At 40.4% G+C, this 18,971-nt stretch overlaps 1 protein-coding gene across 2 annotated transcripts; it reads left to right on the forward strand.

Moving 5' to 3' along the window:
* Positions 1-137: 137 nt before the first annotated feature.
* galnt7 (UDP-N-acetyl-alpha-D-galactosamine: polypeptide N-acetylgalactosaminyltransferase 7) lies at positions 138-18,923 on the forward strand. 2 transcript variants are annotated; one of them, XM_051386121.1, is made up of 15 exons: positions 138-1,205; positions 4,130-4,241; positions 5,685-6,003; positions 7,546-7,712; positions 8,568-8,698; positions 8,985-9,064; positions 10,760-10,942; positions 12,935-13,052; positions 13,172-13,294; positions 13,636-13,751; positions 14,948-15,050; positions 15,194-15,292; positions 15,779-15,907; positions 16,021-16,051; positions 17,017-18,923. In XM_051386121.1, exons 1-15 carry the CDS (start codon positions 1,083-1,085, stop codon positions 17,121-17,123), a joined length of 1,941 nt encoding a protein of 646 aa, XP_051242081.1. In that variant the 5' UTR covers positions 138-1,082; the 3' UTR covers positions 17,124-18,923. The 2 variants fall into 2 exon arrangements, with proteins under 2 accessions (XP_051242081.1, XP_051242080.1); XM_051386120.1 differs by lacking the exon at positions 10,760-10,942 and adding an exon at positions 11,226-11,408.
* Positions 18,924-18,971: the final 48 nt, after the last annotated feature.

Here is an 18,971-nt window from a genome sequence, read left to right on the forward strand (position 1 = left end):
ACTGTTTGTGTATGTTATCAACATTGTCAAAAGGTCGTTTATCAATGGGGGTCATTGTGTGGATAATCCTTCAGGTGGCTGTATACTCAAACAAACATTTAGCTCGTAGTCTAGGAAGAGTCCAAGTCGTAGGGACTGGCAAGTAGGTTTAACTCATTTCCTGAAGCCATTGTCTAAGGAATGGCGACATGTTAAATGATACCTGAGGATGTGATGTCTTTAGATTGTGTTGAAACTGTCAACGGAATTTACATACACAATCATCTATTGTTGTTCTAATGCTAACATCATCCCGTCCTCTACACTATACACAGTTAGTTATCTCCTTTATTTTTTGATTCAGTTGTGAGTATAACCCAATTGTCATTCCCTGCTTGCTGTTACCTGGGAGTCACTTTAGAGTTTCTCTGCATACCTATTACTATGTGGGCGTTACAACAATGAGCCACATCCTTTATAATAATGAACCTGAACGTCACTTGAGCTAAAACCAGACAGACCTCTTGTTTCTCTTTCCACACCCAATAAAACAGTACAACCTGCTTTCAAGTCCTTGAGGGAACCCTTTTGCACACCACTCCATGTCAGGAACTGCGGGACATGATTGGGATATGTGGATATTAAGAAATATATAGAAAAGATTACAAAAGAATTAATATCTCAGGCAGCATTCTTGCTTGCCAGTCTAAGCTATCTAATTGGGCTACCGACGCGTGGCACCCAGCTAGGCAGAGCTACATCGCGGGGGGCTGCTGCGCTGGAGCGGTGTCAGCAGTAGCAGTAGCAGGTCAGGGAGACAAACTGTCAAGAAGGAGACGGGAGACGGGAGACAGGGATAAGAACCCGGATAGGAGCAGTTTCCACCAGCCTGGAGAAACAAAATATAACTTTAGCAGACATACGCAGTCGCACCGCTGCCTGTCGTCGAGTTACCAGCCTTGTAGTTCAAACTCGCAACATCAGCAGCTAACTAGTCGTTAGCTACCCTGTCAGCAGCCGGTTAGCCCTTCCTTATAGCGGTAGCAGCTAACCTAGCCTAGCTAGCTGTTGGCTGCACGGGCTCCCCGCGAACAGTTACCAAGATGCGGCTGAAAGTAGGGTTTATTCTGCGGAGTTTGCTTGTCATTGGGACGTTTCTTGGCTTGGTGGTGCTCTGGTCTTCTCTGTCCCCGAAACCCAACGATGAAAACCCATTTGGAAAACGGGTGAGTGGACAACAGCAGACGAGTCTAACCGGGAAGTGCACAACAGTTATCAGTGCTAGCATAACTCCAACCCAACACGTCAAAATGTGGGATACTTTTAGCTATGCAACATGAGTGCCAAGTCTGTGGATGGGGACTGATGGCGGCAGAAGGGTCGTAGTGACAGGTGTGCGTGTCTTTAATAGAAAAAGCCTCAGTCCTAATATAACAAGCATGAGGACACGCTTTCATTCAACTGTTTGGCTAGCTTTACCACATTGGTTGTCATGGAGATTGGTTCCTAGCTAGCTAACGTTGCTAACCCTAGCTCCCTTGATACTGAGGTATGTTAATGAATAAACACATTTGGATGTACTGCTATATCTTCCTTCCTTTAGTAGCTCTATTCACATTTTACTGTCAACAGTAACGTTACATTCCTAAATCCCACACATCCAGGATACACATCCGCATATGTCACCACAGTGGTGGCAGGCGTCGCTAAGGCGGAACTGTAGAGTAACGTTAGATCAACAGTTGACAGGAGTTCAGTCAGGGTTTTTTGTATGTATGCGACCAGAAAAGTGGACACTGCGTTTGACTTGACCATGCTGATGACTTTATGAAGGCAGTTGTTTGAATGATTCATCCCTGTATTTACTTATAAGATCAATAAGACCATCAAATTGTGTTGCCTCTTTGTTTTCCTCTTGTTTTTGTTACAGAAAATATGTCCTAACTAGGTGGGATATTTGAATAGGTTAAGGCACATTCTAGGTAAATGCTCCCAGTATATGAAGTAGCATAGTTAAATAGTCTATAACTCATCTATAAATGCTGCTATCATAAAACAATATTTTTCTAACAGCGTTTGATAAAACATCCCACAGGCAGGAAAAAAAGTAAAGTAGATTGATATCTCTGTGCAATCTATAACCTGACTAATCACTATTATTAGATACATTTAAAGCTGCAGTAGGTAATATTTACAATATTTTATATTTAAATGTTTTTGTTATATTTGCTGAAACTTTCACTAAATCCTGACAGTAGTACATGAGACAGACATGGCATTTGCAAGAATCCAACGGGCCTGAACGAATACCACTAATCAGAGCAGAGAAAGATAGTTAATTGTTGAGTCCCATTGCCAGGGTCCCAAAGAATCTGTATTTGATGCCCTGGGAATGAGACTCAACAATCAACTATCTTCATGCCACCAAACTAAAGTGTCTTTCTATCTTTCTCTGCTCTGATTGGTTGTTTTCGTCCAGGCCCGGTGGATTCTTACAAATGCCATTAGGAGGAGCAACAGGAACCAGCAAATATGATGATAAAAAGTATTTTTTATAAAAGTTACTTACTGCAGCTTTAAGGGTATACATGAGTAAATATGTGCAACAAGCTGCCCCTGTTTTCTCTATGTAATCCATTCTCAAATGAATAATTTACAGTAAGATCATTTACCTAATATATTTTAATTACTTTTTAAGCACATCTGTGTTGATTTTTTTCATACCCAGCATTAAAAGAACTAATTGGTTCTTTTAGTCCCATCTGGATATACATCTTGTGTTGACAAGGAGTTCTGGGAACTTGTGAGCTCTATTCCTGTTATTTCATTGCATCAGTTGAAGATGGTCAATCACATCAGCACAAAAATGAAAAGAAAAGCCATTAAGAGTGGAATATTATAATGTCAGCTTTAGTTAAGCAGTCTGTCCTGGCTGTACTGCCTTTCTTGTGAACAACCTGATGTGGAGGAGAATGTGTTATCTGTTACAAACTATAATTAACCTTGGATAAGCACAGTATAGTTATGAGTGAAGTTAATAACAACTTAAAATCTTGCATTTTGCCTTTTCAACCTCATCTGTACCAAGATCTGCAACAGCAGGTCTGTCTCTCCACTAAATGCAGCTTTCTGTATCAGTTTCATAAAGGTATTTTCAGTGTGTATGAATTTCTGATAGTACACTACAAAATGGCCATATGAAGTACAAACACCAGTAAATTTACTACAGCGGGAAAGTTCAGCAAGGTACAGCATATTATCATGACACCAACACTTAATTGGTGTCTACTTATTGCCCAAAGCAAAAGCATCAGAGTTCAGTACTCACAGTTAAGTGTACATGCTTGTCATCTCCACATACTTCTTTCATCCATAAGGTGACATCAAAGTGCAGGGGAGCAACAAAAACATTTGTACAACTTCAGATTTTTTTTGAATGTAGACTTTGCTGATATAGCTATTACATTAGCTTTCTATGGCTGACTGAGCTTTTTTGTCAATTTAAATTCAATCAGTAGGTGCCTTTTTTGTATTGTGTCTTTCTAATCAGTAATCTAGGGATCAAATGTGACACCTGTGAAAGCACAATTTGGCTTATTATTGCCACCTGTAGATCAGTGGAATAATGTAAAACAATTGTGAACAGTGTCACCTGCATGTGCATCCAAAATCTGGTGTCTTCAAAGCTGCATAATCCAGTTTTGGCTCACTAGGCGTGAGTCATTTTATTAGTGCATTTTATTAATGTAGTTTTTTGGGAAGGTAGTGTGCTGTGTGTCTGGCATTTTTGCTGGAAATGGAGGCCCATAGAGGTTGAGTTTGGGTCAGACTCAACCATAAAGTAAATATGCATGTAGATTATAAGATATAAAACCAGATAATGAGCCTTTAAGAGCTCTGTAAGTTTGTTCATATTGACGAACCCTCTGACAATGATGTACCTTGCACTCAGCAGCCCCCAACTGATACTTATAGCTGTTTGGTACTGATCCAAATTGTGTTGTTGGCCCATAGCCACATTAAATCATACCACTTTATTATTTTTTTCATTTCTTTGTCCCTGCATGTTCAACCATACTTGCAAATAATTGTTAATAATGTGCATCTGTGCAGTGTATAATAATAACCTCTGTCGTATCCCTCCATACAGGATGACAGTTTGCTGCCCAAAGGAGACATAGCAGATCAGTTTAAGCCTGTGGTGCCATGGCCTCATGTGGAGGGCGTCGAGGTTGACCTCAACTCCATCAGACTCAAACATGGTGAGACACAGTTCTATTAATAAGCATTCCATAAAGAAACTCTGCTCTGACATTCTCTTGAAATGATGGTGGCTTAAGCAGGAACAAGTGTAAAGGCAACCTGCCATTTTAGAGGTTTTTATACTTCATACAAAAGCAAATGTGTTGATTGTGTGGTCATCACAAATTAAATCAGGCCAGAAAGCCAGGAGGAATGGAGGAGTGAGGCCCTATCCAGAGCCAAAAAAGCAGCCTTTTAGTCAGGTGACAAGGAAGCATAGCGCTCCGCCAGACCAAGACTGAAAGGACACAAAGTGGAGACACCAGTAGAGACTGGAGAAAGACTTCAACACCTCTTGGGTGGTGTTAACTAAATATATGTGGCAGGCAACCCAGAGCTAGGCCTCCCCAATCATGTGTGAGACCACGTAAAAGATGAGCCAAACACATTTTATGCTCGCTTTGATCTCCTCAACAAAGAGTCCACTGTAGAGTCTACTCTGCCTGCAGAGCACCAGCCACTGCCAGTATCCACAGTGGATGTGAGAAGAATCCTGCTAAGAGGGAATATGAGTAAAGCTGCTGGGCCTGATAACATCCTTTGCTATGTACTAAAAACATGTCCCAATTATCTAGTTGATTCTTTTTATCAACTAGCTTATTCTGTCGATTATTCCATCGAAGTAAAGGATCTGGTCCTTTGTCCACCGCTGTTGGTACACCCGCAGCCTAACTGCACCTGTGTGTTACTAGCCAAGCCTTCCCGTTTAAGAAATGTGGAGTGCAGCGGATTTGCTGTGAAAGTCTTTCCCGGTGTGTGAGGGGTAGTTTCGTTACCTTAGTCAGCCATACAGTGTGTGGATAAGCTCAGGTTGCAGTATGCTGTGTTTCCTGCCACAGAAAAGAAATAAAAAGTCCCCATTTCTGTAATGATACAAAAACGTTGTCTTGTACTCTCACAGCAGAGTTGTCAGACTGCGAACAGCTGAGTTAGCTACTAAGCAGCTACGAATCAGGTTAAAAATGATTGATTGGTGGATTTTCTCTTGAGATTTCTTTCCATGATAGCTGCAAGCTAGCTAGCTTTTCACACATGTTTTACTATTGTGGTAGGCTAGTACGGATTTTGTTTTGTTTGAGCTGGAAACAATCCCAAGCTTTGGACACTTTGTTGTTCTCTCTGGCCTGTCTCTTCTCTTCACCCCTCGATATTTTCTCTTTCTAAAGCGTGTTGTGCAACAGTAATTGTCGTCCCTGCAAAACACACTGCACTGTATATCTCTATATAGTTAATATGCTTTAAATTAAGTTTAATTCATATAGATTTTAAGTAATCGAGTCAGTTGAGGAATCATTTTAGTCCAAGTGTGGTCTAAACGACTATCGCTCTGTAGCATTCACCTCAGCAAAACATGTTATAAACAGTTTTTGAGTCATCTTTTGGAATCTACTTATCGTCTCTAGGAGAGGCCAACCGTCCCCAGGACCCTGACCAGCAGCCCAACCAGAACAAGGTGATCCAGCAGCAGTATGTGACATTCAGACCCGACACTCACGCCTACACCAGTCCCATCCTGAAGAAAGGTATTCTGGGGAACTTTGAGCCTAAGGAACCTGAGCCTCCAGGGGTCCCCGGTGGTCCTGGGGAGGGAGCAAAGCCTTTTGTCCTGGGTCCAGAGTACAAAGATGCTGTCCAGGCTTCCATCAAAGAGTTTGGCTTCAACATGGTGGCCAGTGACATGCTCTCACTGGACAGAACCATCAGTGATATTCGTCATGAAGAGTGAGTTCACACTGACTGCAAATTTGACACATTTTTTACTTATCGAACTGTTTGTTTAAACTGATACCAACCCTTGATTTATGTCACCCTTCCCAAATCCTACATCAAATAATACAAGGCCAATCAAATAAAAGCAAACATAATACAAGAATAAATATCACCTCTGCTTGTTTAGCTTAAGTAAAAGACCACATCAAAGGCCAGCCTGGATATGACACTGAGTTTAAATAAGTTATACTAGAGACGACCGTTTCAGTCAAAGACCAGAGGAAGAATTCATTCATGCTTTTCCAATTAAAGTAATATGTCTGCAGATACATACACACGCCCGCCTGATTGTTTGTCTAATATATCCGTCACCAACCAGCCCAAACACCTGATGATTAACTTGTCTTTTCAGCAAATACACACACCCCATTGAACAAGCTGCCTTTAACCGGTCTAACAGATGCAGGTTACACAGGTCTGTTGAGTCAGTTCTTATGTTGCCACATTTTGGATGCACCATATGTGGTATCAGTTCACAACTACTTTTTATAAGCTGTCATGTAATCTGTCAGCTCAAATGATTCCACTGTTTTTCCAGCAATATATTTAACTATTGCCTCAAAGGTAACATCCAGCATGAAACACAGAAAATACATTAACATCCAGCTAAAAAGGACAATTGGATTGGATTTGTATTACTTTAGATATGAGGAGAAACATACTCTACACCCTCTACAGACAAACAGCAGTGTATACGTTGTATTTCAGACAATAAAATGCTAAGAATCCACAAGTGAATGAAACTAGAAACTAGTATAATCTACAGGACAAGTCAGATACCTATTCATTATCCCTGTAGAGGAGGAGATGTGTATTTAAGGGTGGGTCCATATTTGTGGCGCCTTAACAAAATTGTTTATGTGGATTTTGCTGTCATTATGTTTCATAATATCATCAACAGTGTGTTGAAATAAATGTACTGACAGCTGTGTTTTATAAGGGCAGGCAGTAAATCCCCTGTGTATCAGTATTCTGTCACAGCCCCACTTACTGTAATGTGTTTGGCAGGATTTTACAACTGGTTTATTGATGAATAGTAGATATACGATACTCATGCTACACAGTAATTTACCAGGAATGTGTGCTTGCATGTATTTGCCCACCAATGCGCCACGTCATCTGGCATAATTTGAACCAGGTTCAACTTCTTTACTGGGGCACCTTGTACATTTCTGTGGGAGCTGTCTTCATTGGCACCTCTGCTGTTAGCTAGTGTTATGCTAACATTAGCTATCAGACATAACTAGCTTGCCAACGATTAATGTGAATTACTTTGTTGCTCTGTTGCAAAACGCTAGCTAACTAGCCACCTATCTAGCTAACAATTGATGTAGATTAGTTAGTTAACATTTTGCTAAAATTGGCTAACTTGACTTCAAAATTTGGTTGTTTTCAACACATAGATTAGCCTAGCACATAGCAAGTACAGGAAAGTACCTGTACCATTTCTGAATGTAACTGACCTGCTCTTGGCACTCTGTCCCACCTCTCCAGGTGTAAGTATTGGCATTATGACGACAGACTGCTGACCTCCAGTGTGGTGATTGTCTTCCACAATGAAGGTTGGTCTACACTGATGAGAACCATCCACAGTGTCATCAAGAGGACTCCCAGAAGATACCTGGCTGAGATAGTCATGATAGACGACTACAGCAACAAAGGTGTGTTTGCTTTACATTACAGGGTTGTAAAGAATGTCATCAAGATGCATTGTGATTATCTCTTCAACAATTCAGATTTCAGAGGGCTCCCTAAGGACCGATGTTTGTCTGAATAGCTGACTACTCACCTTTGTCACCATGGTGAAGTCGCATTTTGTAGCAAGGTTATTATTAACTGATTGTGATGTTAATCAGCACAAGCTGTTCTGCTTGTTTGCACAGTGCAAAATCATGTGTTTGATCCTGTGCACTAAGAGGAAAGGTATGAATATGATCTTCTTCTGCTTTTCATACATGAAATATCAAGTTAAATTCACACTTGATTGTTAGCTATGTTATTTTTGTAGTCCAAATCTGTCCGGTGCTCCCATTTATGTCTGGAGTATGAAATTCACTGTCTTCTTATACCTCCAGTTTCTCACACTGATAAGATGTTGACCTTTTTTTTCAGTTAAAGCAGGGTATAGTAGAGTACTATAGTAGAGCATGCTGCTGTATAATTGAAGGAGACTGAACTGTCATGGATATATGAGATGTAGTGTAACACTCTGTCTCTCAGATAGTGTGGTTAAGATGGAGATGGAGAGCTAATGCAACCTTTTGTAAACATTACAGCTGGAATTGCTTTATTAAATTCAAATATTGCAAACAAGCTCCTCTGGTGGCGGTTTACAAAGTGAAATGTAATGGTGTAACATGTAGTACTGACAAGCAGCTCCATCACAATGAGGATGACCTATTCTGTGTGTGTGTGTGTGTGTGTGTGTGTGTGTGTGTGTGTGTGTGTGTGTGTGTGTGTGTGTGTGTGTGTGTGTGTGTGTGCACGCATGCGCGTTTGTGTTTGTGTGTGTGTAGTCCATCTGAAGGAGCGTTTGGAGGAATACATAAAGCAATGGAACGGTCTTGTAAAACTCTTCAGAAATGAGAAGAGAGAAGGATTGATCCAGGCCAGGAGTATTGGAGCCCAGAAGGCTACTAAAGGACAGGTATCATATGATCTTATTGCGACTGCTTCACTATGGCTGCTCCTACTAATGCAACTGCTCCTACTACAGCTCCCTGCTACTAGTGTGTGAATATCAGTGGCTTTACCTTCGAAGGTTTTGAGTAGTTTCTAACTTTGTTATGATTTCTGGAAAAATACGTTGCTGTTGAGTCAAAAGGTTTCATTATATTGGAGAGAAGACAGACATCTCCGAAATTCACCAACTGAAACCAAAACAATCTAGATAGATAAATAGCACAAGGTTTTTGTGTGTGTTTGTTTTTAAGGTGCTGATCTACTTGGATGCTCATTGTGAGGTTGGAATCAACTGGTATGCTCCTCTGGTTGCTCCTATTTCAGAAGACAGGTAACAAGCACACACACACACACACATTCAGCCACATACATGTAATAATAGCTGTCAATGACATTTGAGTTTATGAAGGCTGGCCGTCATCTAACAGAGATCATTTACAGACTGTTTTATTACTCAATTTATTACATTACTGTTTATTAAATGAACTTTCTTTTCAGCATATCCCTCTTTTTATACATTTGATACTTCTTGTGTTGGATGGTATATGGTACAAATACAGGCAAAATTATTCAGTGGCAGCTTAGATGTTTTGTGCTACAAATTTTGTTTATGTTTTGTTTATAAGTAACCTATTGTGGATTCATGCAGGCGTGGATTCATGCAGGCATGCACATGGCACTTTTTACACTTATCATCAGGGTTAGTGTGTCAAATAGTAGTAAGTACTTAGATATTCAGGTCTGTGATCTAAACTAAAGGCTCACTGTGCAGCTCATTCAAAGACATGATAATCGCTATGTTAAATGTAGCTTTTCTTTTCCGTCTTGATCCAGTGATAGAGATTTGTGGGTCACTTGTATTACACAGATGTCTACATCTCCATCAGTTGCTCCAGATGTTTCACTCAGAGAAAGTTTGTATTCATTCTTATCACTGCATTAATTCTGCTTTTGCTCGCAGCTCTGAAACCTGAAACATCTACAGTGAGTCTACAGTGATTTTGGGCATACATGTTCAGTAACAGTATTTTAGCAGACTGGCAGGTTTGACTGAATGCAGTATTCTGCACCATGCATGTAGTATATATGTGCACAAGAAGGGTCTGGCCACAGGTGCAAATAAGCATTGCTCCATAAGGACACACACTAGAGATGGTTCTACCTTTTAATATCTATCACTACCACAGCATTGAGTAGTGTAACTGCTGATACCAACTGACCCTTCCGAAGTCCCACCCCTTTTTTGCTCTGTGCTCCAATAACAGTTGAGCAAGTCTCAGTCAGAACTTCTGTCAACTTTCTCATTTCCTGTACTTATGTACTTGTATATGTTATGCAACACAATTTGAAGATAATTAAAACATATATAGTCATCTCTTAAGTAAGCTAATGTTAGCAAAACATTAGGTAACTAACGATTCATGTAAATTAGCTCGCTAGTTTGTTCTAGCGTTTTACTGACATTCATTTTCAGATGTAACTAGCTAGCTGCTAGCTAATGACATGTATATTAGCTAGCAAGATAATGATTTGATTTAGATTAGTTCGATAGTTAGCTTGTGTTTTGCTAACATTGGTAGCTAACTGAAGATGTGACCATATATATATATATATATATATATATATATATTTGTCACTTTTAAACTTAAAACTCTTTTGAACATCTTCAAAATGTGGTTGTCTTTACAACATAGACCAGCCTATGTCTATCTATGAACTGTATAAGCAGTTATAATCAGGAATAATCCTGTGAGCATTTAACATCTCCTGCATAGCTTCTACAATGGGTTCCCCCCAAGTGTAAGCCACTGAACTGTGTAGGCCGCAGCACTGTAGAAATGGCACAAGACGCATATGTCTGAGCTCCATAGATCAGCTGTAAAATTCCCCTCTGCAACATTTTCAACAGGGCATTGAAGGAAATTCACTTGTATGTAGTGTTCAACTAATCATCACAGCCCAATACAGACAAAGGTTTGTGTGTGTGTGTCTTTGTGTGTGTGTGTGTGTGTGTGTGTGTGTGTAGGACAGTATGTACAGTACCACTGATAGACTATATAGACGGTAATGAGTACAGTATGGAGCCCCAGCAGGGTGGAGATGAGGACGGCCTGGCTAGAGGAGCATGGGATTGGAGCCTGCTCTGGAAGAGAGTACCACTTAGCCAGAGAGAGAAGGCCAAGAGAAAACATACCACCCAGCCTTACCGGTACACACACGGCAGCCAGCATGCTAACACTCATCCCTGTTCTGTTTGTGTCTCCATCTCCCATCCCTTCATCCCACCTGTCCTATCCTCCACTGTGTCTTGCACTGTCTTGGTCTCCGAAACCCCACCCCACGTCTTTGTGTTTTCACTGGCATTGCTGTCCGTATTTGCCTGTTTTTTTTTGTTTTTTTGTTTTTTGTTTTTTTTCCCTGCATGTACACCACCCCTACACCTCTTCCCCCCCATGTATTGTGTATGCATGGCCCCACCCCCACCCTGTCAGAACGGTGTGCACGGTGCCTCTGATCGACTCCATCCACGGCCAGAAGTTCACCATCGAACCCCAGGGTGGAGGAGATGAGGACGGCTTCGCTAGAGGAGCCTGGGATTGGAGCATGCTCTGGAAGAGAGTCCCTCTGGGAGACAGAGAAAAAAAACTCAGAAAAACTCGGACTGAGCCATATAGGTACAGAAAACTACTGCCTCCTGACTAATCTGGAAACAGAAGACAAACTAACCTGGACAAATGCTTACATGTCTGACATTTATTCTTCAACTAAAAAAAATGCTAATCTTAAACCAAGTGGACAGGGACCCAGCAGAACTACCTCGAAAAACATAATTATATTAAGACCAGTGTGTCTAAGTACTAACAGCTGATGATCTTTAACTTTACTTAATCTCTTGAGATATTTACATTTGGAAAATTTTAAAGGTTATGTATGCAAAGTTCACTACCACTAGATGTCGCACTAGAGCAACAGCATCTCAGACCAAAACAAATGGGACATGAACAAAATAAAACCCACCAAACCAGTCTATAGTTGCCATGTAATGTTATCTGATCCTTGGGGACAAAGGCGCCCATGAAAGTACGTCCACTAAAAGTTGTTTTTGCCACTGAAAGGCTTAGTTTGTTATTCTCAATGGCTGACAACATTATGGAAAGGATCCCTGCAGAGATAGACCTTTTTGTTTAACCAGAAACAGACACAGAGAGGCTGCGATTGCAACACAGGCAGACGGAGTGTAACGTCATACTCTGTTCAGGACACCATGACTCCATTATATCTTTAAATAGCTAATTGTTGTTTACTGTTTAAAGTTAGAGTTAAAATCTCATATACAGTATGTAACCTTTAAACATATCAAATTGAGTCTAACCCTTGCACATCACAACTAACCAACTAAATGAAAACTATCCCCGCCTCTGATGGGGAGTAGCTTACTACTGTCCTGTCCACTGACTGCCTCTGTGCTTTATTGTTTCTACTATTGGGAATTAATTGGTGTTTCACCACAATGTGGTGTGGGTCCTGTTTGTGTAATTTAGTGGGATTTCCTCTTATACGACTTCTACTCTTAGTCTGACGTTCTGATATATTTGGCGTAATCAAGGCCAGTTTAGAAAGCAATTTCCTGTTTTTCTGTGAGCCTACCTTTTCTTTTCAGCTTACTTGAACTAAAGGGACGTGGGCTATGACAGGGTAACAGCACTGTCTTCAGTGAGACATGCCTAGGTCCTAACCGAAAAGCCAATCGGGAGAGATTAGTTTGTGTTGGGACATTTTGTCGGGTCTACAGGGGAGCTTCTGGTGTGAATTGGGTTCGGAATGGGGCACCATCACCTCCCACCTTCCCCAATCTCTTTTTCATTTATCGTGTCTTGCTGTCATTCTTTTTTTTACAGCTTTGCTTTCACTAATTTTCATATTTTGCTGAGACTTTATTTGTCTGACTGGTCTTATGTGCTCTGTGTTCTCACTGTTATTAATACAGTAACTGACTGCTTTAAGTAAAGGCGATGTAGATGGCAATGTTTGGACACAAATGAACAGTTTTCATTTCTTTCATTTTCATTTCATTCGTATAACAGATACTTGGAAAATCTTTAATGTGAAAAATAATCTTGAACTTCACAGTGATGCACCTGTTTGAGTAAGTGCCTGTATATCTGTTTCTGGATGTGTGTGTCTGTCTTTATACCTGTAGGTCTCCGGCCATGGCGGGTGGTCTCTTTGCTATAGAGAGAGACTTCTTCTTTGAGCTGGGTCTGTATGACCCAGGACTGCAGATATGGGGAGGAGAGAATTTTGAAATATCATACAAGGTAGACATTAAGTAGCCCCAATTATACACAGTGAGGCTACATGACCTCACACACATCATTTATAAAGGTTAAGAGTTATATTCAGTTTGGATTTTTCACATTTCTCTGTGTTTATGTAGATCTGGCAGTGTGGTGGCCAGCTGCTCTTTGTACCATGTTCTCGTGTCGGTCATATCTACAGACTTCAGGGATGGCAAGGCAACCCTCCGCCTGCACATGTTGGATCATCACCCACTCTGAAGGTACAACAACTCACGCTTTGAAACACAAGGAGCCAGTCACAGCTAAAATTCACACAGTACACGCAAAGACAGACATACCCACATTCTTCTTTTATAAATACCAGTTTGTGTGTAGGAAATGGTGTATGCATCATTTCATCTGGACCCAGGTGTGCAGTTTCAGAGCCACTGTAGCAGCAGTCTTATCTGTTGTACACAACATTTTTTAAATTATTATTATGAAGTGTAACAAAATCTGCTAAATGTAATCAGTTATTAGAGCACATAAACTCGTAATGTTATAGCTCTGAATGCAAAACTTGTCATGTCATATGGCGCATAATACTTTTATGTGTGTACAGAACTATGTTCGTGTGGTGGAGGTATGGTGGGATGAATATAAGGACTACTTCTATGCCAGTCGTCCTGAAACTCTCACTTTAGCCTACGGAGACATCAGCGAGCTTAAACGCTTCAGGTATAACACACAGACAACAGTATATTCTTGCTTTTGATTTATGACTAATAGATATTTCGACTTGTATTCTTTTGTCTTACTTAATCACACTTTTCCACAGTTACCGTTTTACAACCATTTTAAGGCCCTTGTCCACAGTGCGATTTTTAAGCTGTCATATCAGGAAATGTTTTATCACTGCACTACAAGTACTGTGTGTGCACTGTACACAACAGGATGTTCACAGGGCCTTAAAATCCAATAATCTGAATCTTAGGCCTTAAAATGACTTTGACAGGTCTTACAAATTGACTGGATGTCGAATGCATTTTTCAGTCTCACTTTGAAATTTGTTATTGGGAAAAATTTGTAATTGCTGTAATTACAAAACAAAACCGACATGGAATCAATACAGATTTTCCGCTGTACTTTTTTGCCAGAATGGACATTAAACGTGTCTTAAATGGCATTAATAAGGTCTTAAAAACGCTCTTTGTATGGAAAAAGAGTCCTTTGAAGCTGATTGGTTAATTCTTGTCACATAAACTGTGGTGCGCTTGCTGCATTTAATTTAGAGATTTTTCCATCGTGGTGGGACATCTACCAACGAATGCATGCCTTTTGGTCTTGATCACTTGTTGCATGTCTCAATTCCAAATAATGAATTTGCACGTGCAAAAGACATTACACTCTGACACACTGAAGAAAGAATTGAATTTTCATGCAAACTGGTTCCAAATAGACCTAGGACGATATGAAAATTTCATGTCACAATTATCTTGGCCAAAATAATTGCATTTCACAATATTATTGCAATATTCATCAAAAACGTACTGGAATCCCTTTACCTTACATTTAAGAAACATTTCTATTTATTGCATCACAGACAGGACACCTCAGATAGGCACCTCATCTCCCTGTCGTTCTTTAGTTTGGATCCCTAGTATTTCTACACAGCTGGTTTAACTTTGTTTTGTGGGGGATACATTGGGTAAGCCAAACCTTCATCCCAAAAATAAATCAGGAAATCAAGACTGTACGCTAGCAAGCTAGACAGAAAGCAAATTCACCACAATATACTTGAGTGTTTTTTATTGCGATATGCAATAATATTATTCCATTACTAGGTCTGAATGAATATATCATTAGCTGACAGTTAAACAGTACACAGGTTGTAAATGAATTGTTGGCTCTTTGTTGTCTGAACTTTTTGTCAGGGAGGAACATCGATGCAAGAGCTTCAAGTGGTTCATGGAGGAGATAGCGTACGACATTCCACTGCACTACCCTCTGCCTCCTAAAAACGTAGAATGGGGGGAGGTAGGCACACACACACACACACACACACACACACACACAGTTAATTAGTTCAGTTACTGTTTCTTGCATGGTTGTAAAATCCATTTTGTGTAATATTCTGTGTCATAAGATTGTGTGTGTGTGTGTGTATCCTGTGTGTGTAGGTTCGGGGCTTTGAGACAAGTTACTGTATTGACAGTATGGGACACACTAATGGAGGCAATGTGGAAATAGGACCTTGCCACAGGATGGGGGGCAACCAGGTAATGAAACACTCAACGTCTCTCGAGGTGTGTTGCGCTGTCTACTGTAGCTCTGTGCAGTCCAGATAGAGATGGTCTGGATCTGTTTCAGTCTTTAAATAGGAGAGCAATATGTAGCCATGACGGTCAGTGAATAGCCCGTTTCTTAATCTGCCATGTTCAATCAGAATTTAGCAGTTTTCCTTCACTCAGAACGAATTCTTGTACAGGAGTTGTAGCTGTTGTTCAGACAGGTTATTTTTTCCAGATGTGCAACTACTGGAGTGCATTGCTGTGTTACAGCCTTTCTATTTTTTGATAACTCTGTTTCCCTCAATGGAACAAACCACTGATAAGGTCACAGAATGGAAAGAATGCAGAGTTGTCCAGGTTGCCGGGGTCAAGTTTTGCCAGATGAGGGTTTTAATGGCATCAGGACATCTACACTTAACCATTTAACTAACCAATGGTCACATCACTCACATTAAAATGTTTGTGTGTCTGTAGTTGTTCCGTATAAATGAAGCCAACCAGTTGATGCAGTATGACCAGTGCTTGACCAGAGGAGGTGATAATTCAGCTGTCATCATCACACACTGTGATCAAAACCAGCACACTGAGTGGAAGTACTTCAAGGTGAGATGCACACACTTGCTCTGCTCACCAGTGTGTGGAAAATATTGGAATGAAGAATTCATCTAGTCTCCCTGCTTCTCTCTCTTTCTCTCTCTTTCTGTCTGTCTATCCAGGATCTCCATCGGTTCACTCATGTGCCAACAGGTAAATATCTGCACTACTTTAAGACTAACAACAGTTTTCGTATAGTTTCACACAGTGATCCCTCGCCATCACTGACAGACATCATTTTACCAGTAAAAGGAAGATTAGGAAGCCTTCATTTCTATGAAGTTTCTACAGTTAGCCTAACCAGTCAGCCACTGATAAAGTCACACTACTGCTTGTGTGGTCTGTAGTACTTACAGTTTGGTTTGTACAGTTAGAAGAGAAAAACCCTGACCTCTGATCAGACAGAACATGCAGCAGCCACTAGATTGCAGCACAGGCTGTAGTTAAACTAGAGCCAGTGTCAGCCAGTTGGAGCACAGAAACGTCCAATATATATTTGAGGACATTTAGTTGTGTTTACTGTTGTTGTTTTCTCAAGTTCAATATATATTTGTTGTAGTATGTCATTGTTAATATAGTTTTTTTAAATACTATATTAGTTATTATAGTAGTATAATAGTTTGCTGTTACATTTTGTGTGTAAGGTTGGGTTGTTTTTCTATGATTTGTGAGACCATGAATGGGCTCATGGACACGTTGTGTAATAGGACAGATTTAATTTGTTCGTTTGTTTTAGATTCATTATAGTACTTTTCTTAAGCAGTCACTACTAAGTTCAAGTCCATCACACAGTGTGTGTGTGTCATCCAGTGAACCACAAGGAGGCATTGACCAGTTTTAACTGCTTCAAGCATCATTAGTAACAGAACTGTTCACCTGTTCATTTCCAGGTGAACAGTTCTGTTACTAGTGGCTGCCATCTAGTGGTTGCTGCATGTTCTTTCTGATCAGAGGTCAGGGATTTCCTCTTCTAACTGTACAAACCAAACCGTAAGAACTACAGACCACACAAGCAGTAGTGTGATTATCAGTGGCTGACTGGTTAGGCTAAATTGAAATATTCCTCAGAATCCCTGGAACAACCACAGTAGTAATGGCCATCTGTGTTCTCCTAACAGGGAAGTGCTTGGACCGCTCCGACCTGCTCCACAAAGTGTTCATATCGGACTGTGACACCAGTAAAACCACTCAGAAATGGGAAATGAACAACATAGTGGCTGTATGAAGACTGTGAGCTTGGAGGAAAACATGGTGACTTTATGAGGACATACACACTGATTAACACATGCCAAGAAATACATCCATACTATAAGTTTACAGATATATCAAACTGATACTGTCAAGAGTCTTTGATATGAGCCGGTCAGTGTCAGTAAACCTCCAGAGTTGAAAGAGTATCAACTATTGACAGCTTCAACCCAACACTGTTGGTATCAGCCAAAATGAGCCTCTGTCACTCCATATGGTCATGTATTATAGACACATTGACACTCCAGATGGAGGCTGAAGCTACTGGTCCTCAGAACGAGCTGTTGGACAAACACTGAACTGGAAACATGTCCTTCATTGTGTTTACACGCCGTCTCTCTGTCTGTTCTTTTGGGCTCTCAGGTCTTTTCTAAACCACTACACTGATTTATGAAATTAATCACATCAGCTCCAACTATTCAGCCATGCTCTTATTAGTCCTTCTCAATCAACTGTTAGCTCTTTCACCAAAGAATCATTTTTTATCGGTGGAGGATTCAATCGCGTCATCATCATCATCATCATCATCATCATCATCATCAGTGTGTTGGACCAGGTGAAGTGTTGGTACATGCACTGGCTGGCGTAATGCTCGCTTCTGTCTGCGAGTCGGGTTAAGATTCAGGCTGGAGTAGTGGATTGAAATGGGATATCCTAAAGAAAGCGCTGTTGGATATATCATTGATATATATCAATGGAAGAACAATCAACATGTAAAAATTACCTGTTAGCACTTTCCTGCTTGGTTTGCGTCTCAAAGAGCTAAATGTCACCATGTCAGTAATCCTTCGTCTGGGGCCAGACACAAGGTGGAGAGACTGTCCTCAGCTCCCAGCGAGACGCAAGTAAAGCTCCTGCAGGCACATGCTGAGTATGCTAAAAAAAGGACACAGACATATCGTATTGTATTTGTGTTTTTTCTTAGGCTGTGAAAGGCATTTTTAGTACTTCCAATTAGAGGGCCACTTCTAGCTCGGAGCTAATGCAGTAATCTAACAGGCTAAATTGGGTTCCAGAATAAGCTAAATTCAATTAAACACACTGTATCAGGATACAAAGGAACAAATGAAAATAAATCATGCAACACTTGTGTCCTCTTGTATAAAGCTTCATACAGCCAGCGTTAGTTTCTCATTCCCAATGTGCCATGTCTGAAACCAGCCCTACTAGAAAATGCTTTCAAATGCACAACAGCATAAAGAAAACTACCTTTATTTTCTTAACTTTGATTGGTTTCCAGTTACTTCTATTGACTACCGTCTGCTTGAATTAATTTCCATCAACTTGAGCACTGGGATGCTTTAGAGGAGCTTAAATGTGGAGGAGAGCACATCTTTAAAAACAATGACCTGACTGACTGACTGACTGCCTTACTGACAGTCTTGATGAGTAATTCAGTAGCTGACCAGTTGACTGTGATTTAGCAACTGCCTATGTAAAAACTGAAAATTAAAAAAAAGGAGACAAAAAACCACTGGGTTGTTGGATTAGGGGATGATACCGCTGAGAAATACATAACTGATGGTGGGGGTAACAACAAATGAAGACAATGTGACTGCTTTTTTGTTTGTTTTTGCAAGGGGAAGAGGGTTTGGTGTACGGATGATCGTGTATGCAATGTTTTGTACAATGTAAATAGATTTCTTTGTAAAGAAGATCATGATGCATTTTGTGAAGGGCCTTGAATGATGTTGTAAATATCTAACTTATAGCAGAGATTTAATATGGGCTGAGCTATGGGTGATTGAGCAAATAAAAGACCTGGTTTCTACTACTACCACTGTCTTCTCTCTGTTATTGTGATTTCAGGGAAATGAATGACTAC

Source organism: Dicentrarchus labrax, unplaced genomic scaffold, assembly GCF_905237075.1.
Source record: "Dicentrarchus labrax unplaced genomic scaffold, dlabrax2021, whole genome shotgun sequence".
NCBI classification, from domain to species: Eukaryota; Metazoa; Chordata; class Actinopteri; family Moronidae; genus Dicentrarchus; species Dicentrarchus labrax.

Bases quoted from the DNA above. Each gene is read 5' to 3' on its own strand.
- galnt7 (XM_051386121.1), top strand. From the start codon at position 1,083: ATGCGGCTGAAAGTAGGGTTTATTCTGCGGAGTTTGCTTGTCATTGGG. The intron at 7,713-8,567 runs GTGTGTTTGCTT...GTGTGTGTGTAG, and splicing joins AGACGACTACAGCAACAAAG to TCCATCTGAAGGAGCGTTTG. The intron at 15,908-16,020 runs GTGAGATGCACA...CTGTCTATCCAG, and splicing joins CTGAGTGGAAGTACTTCAAG to GATCTCCATCGGTTCACTCA.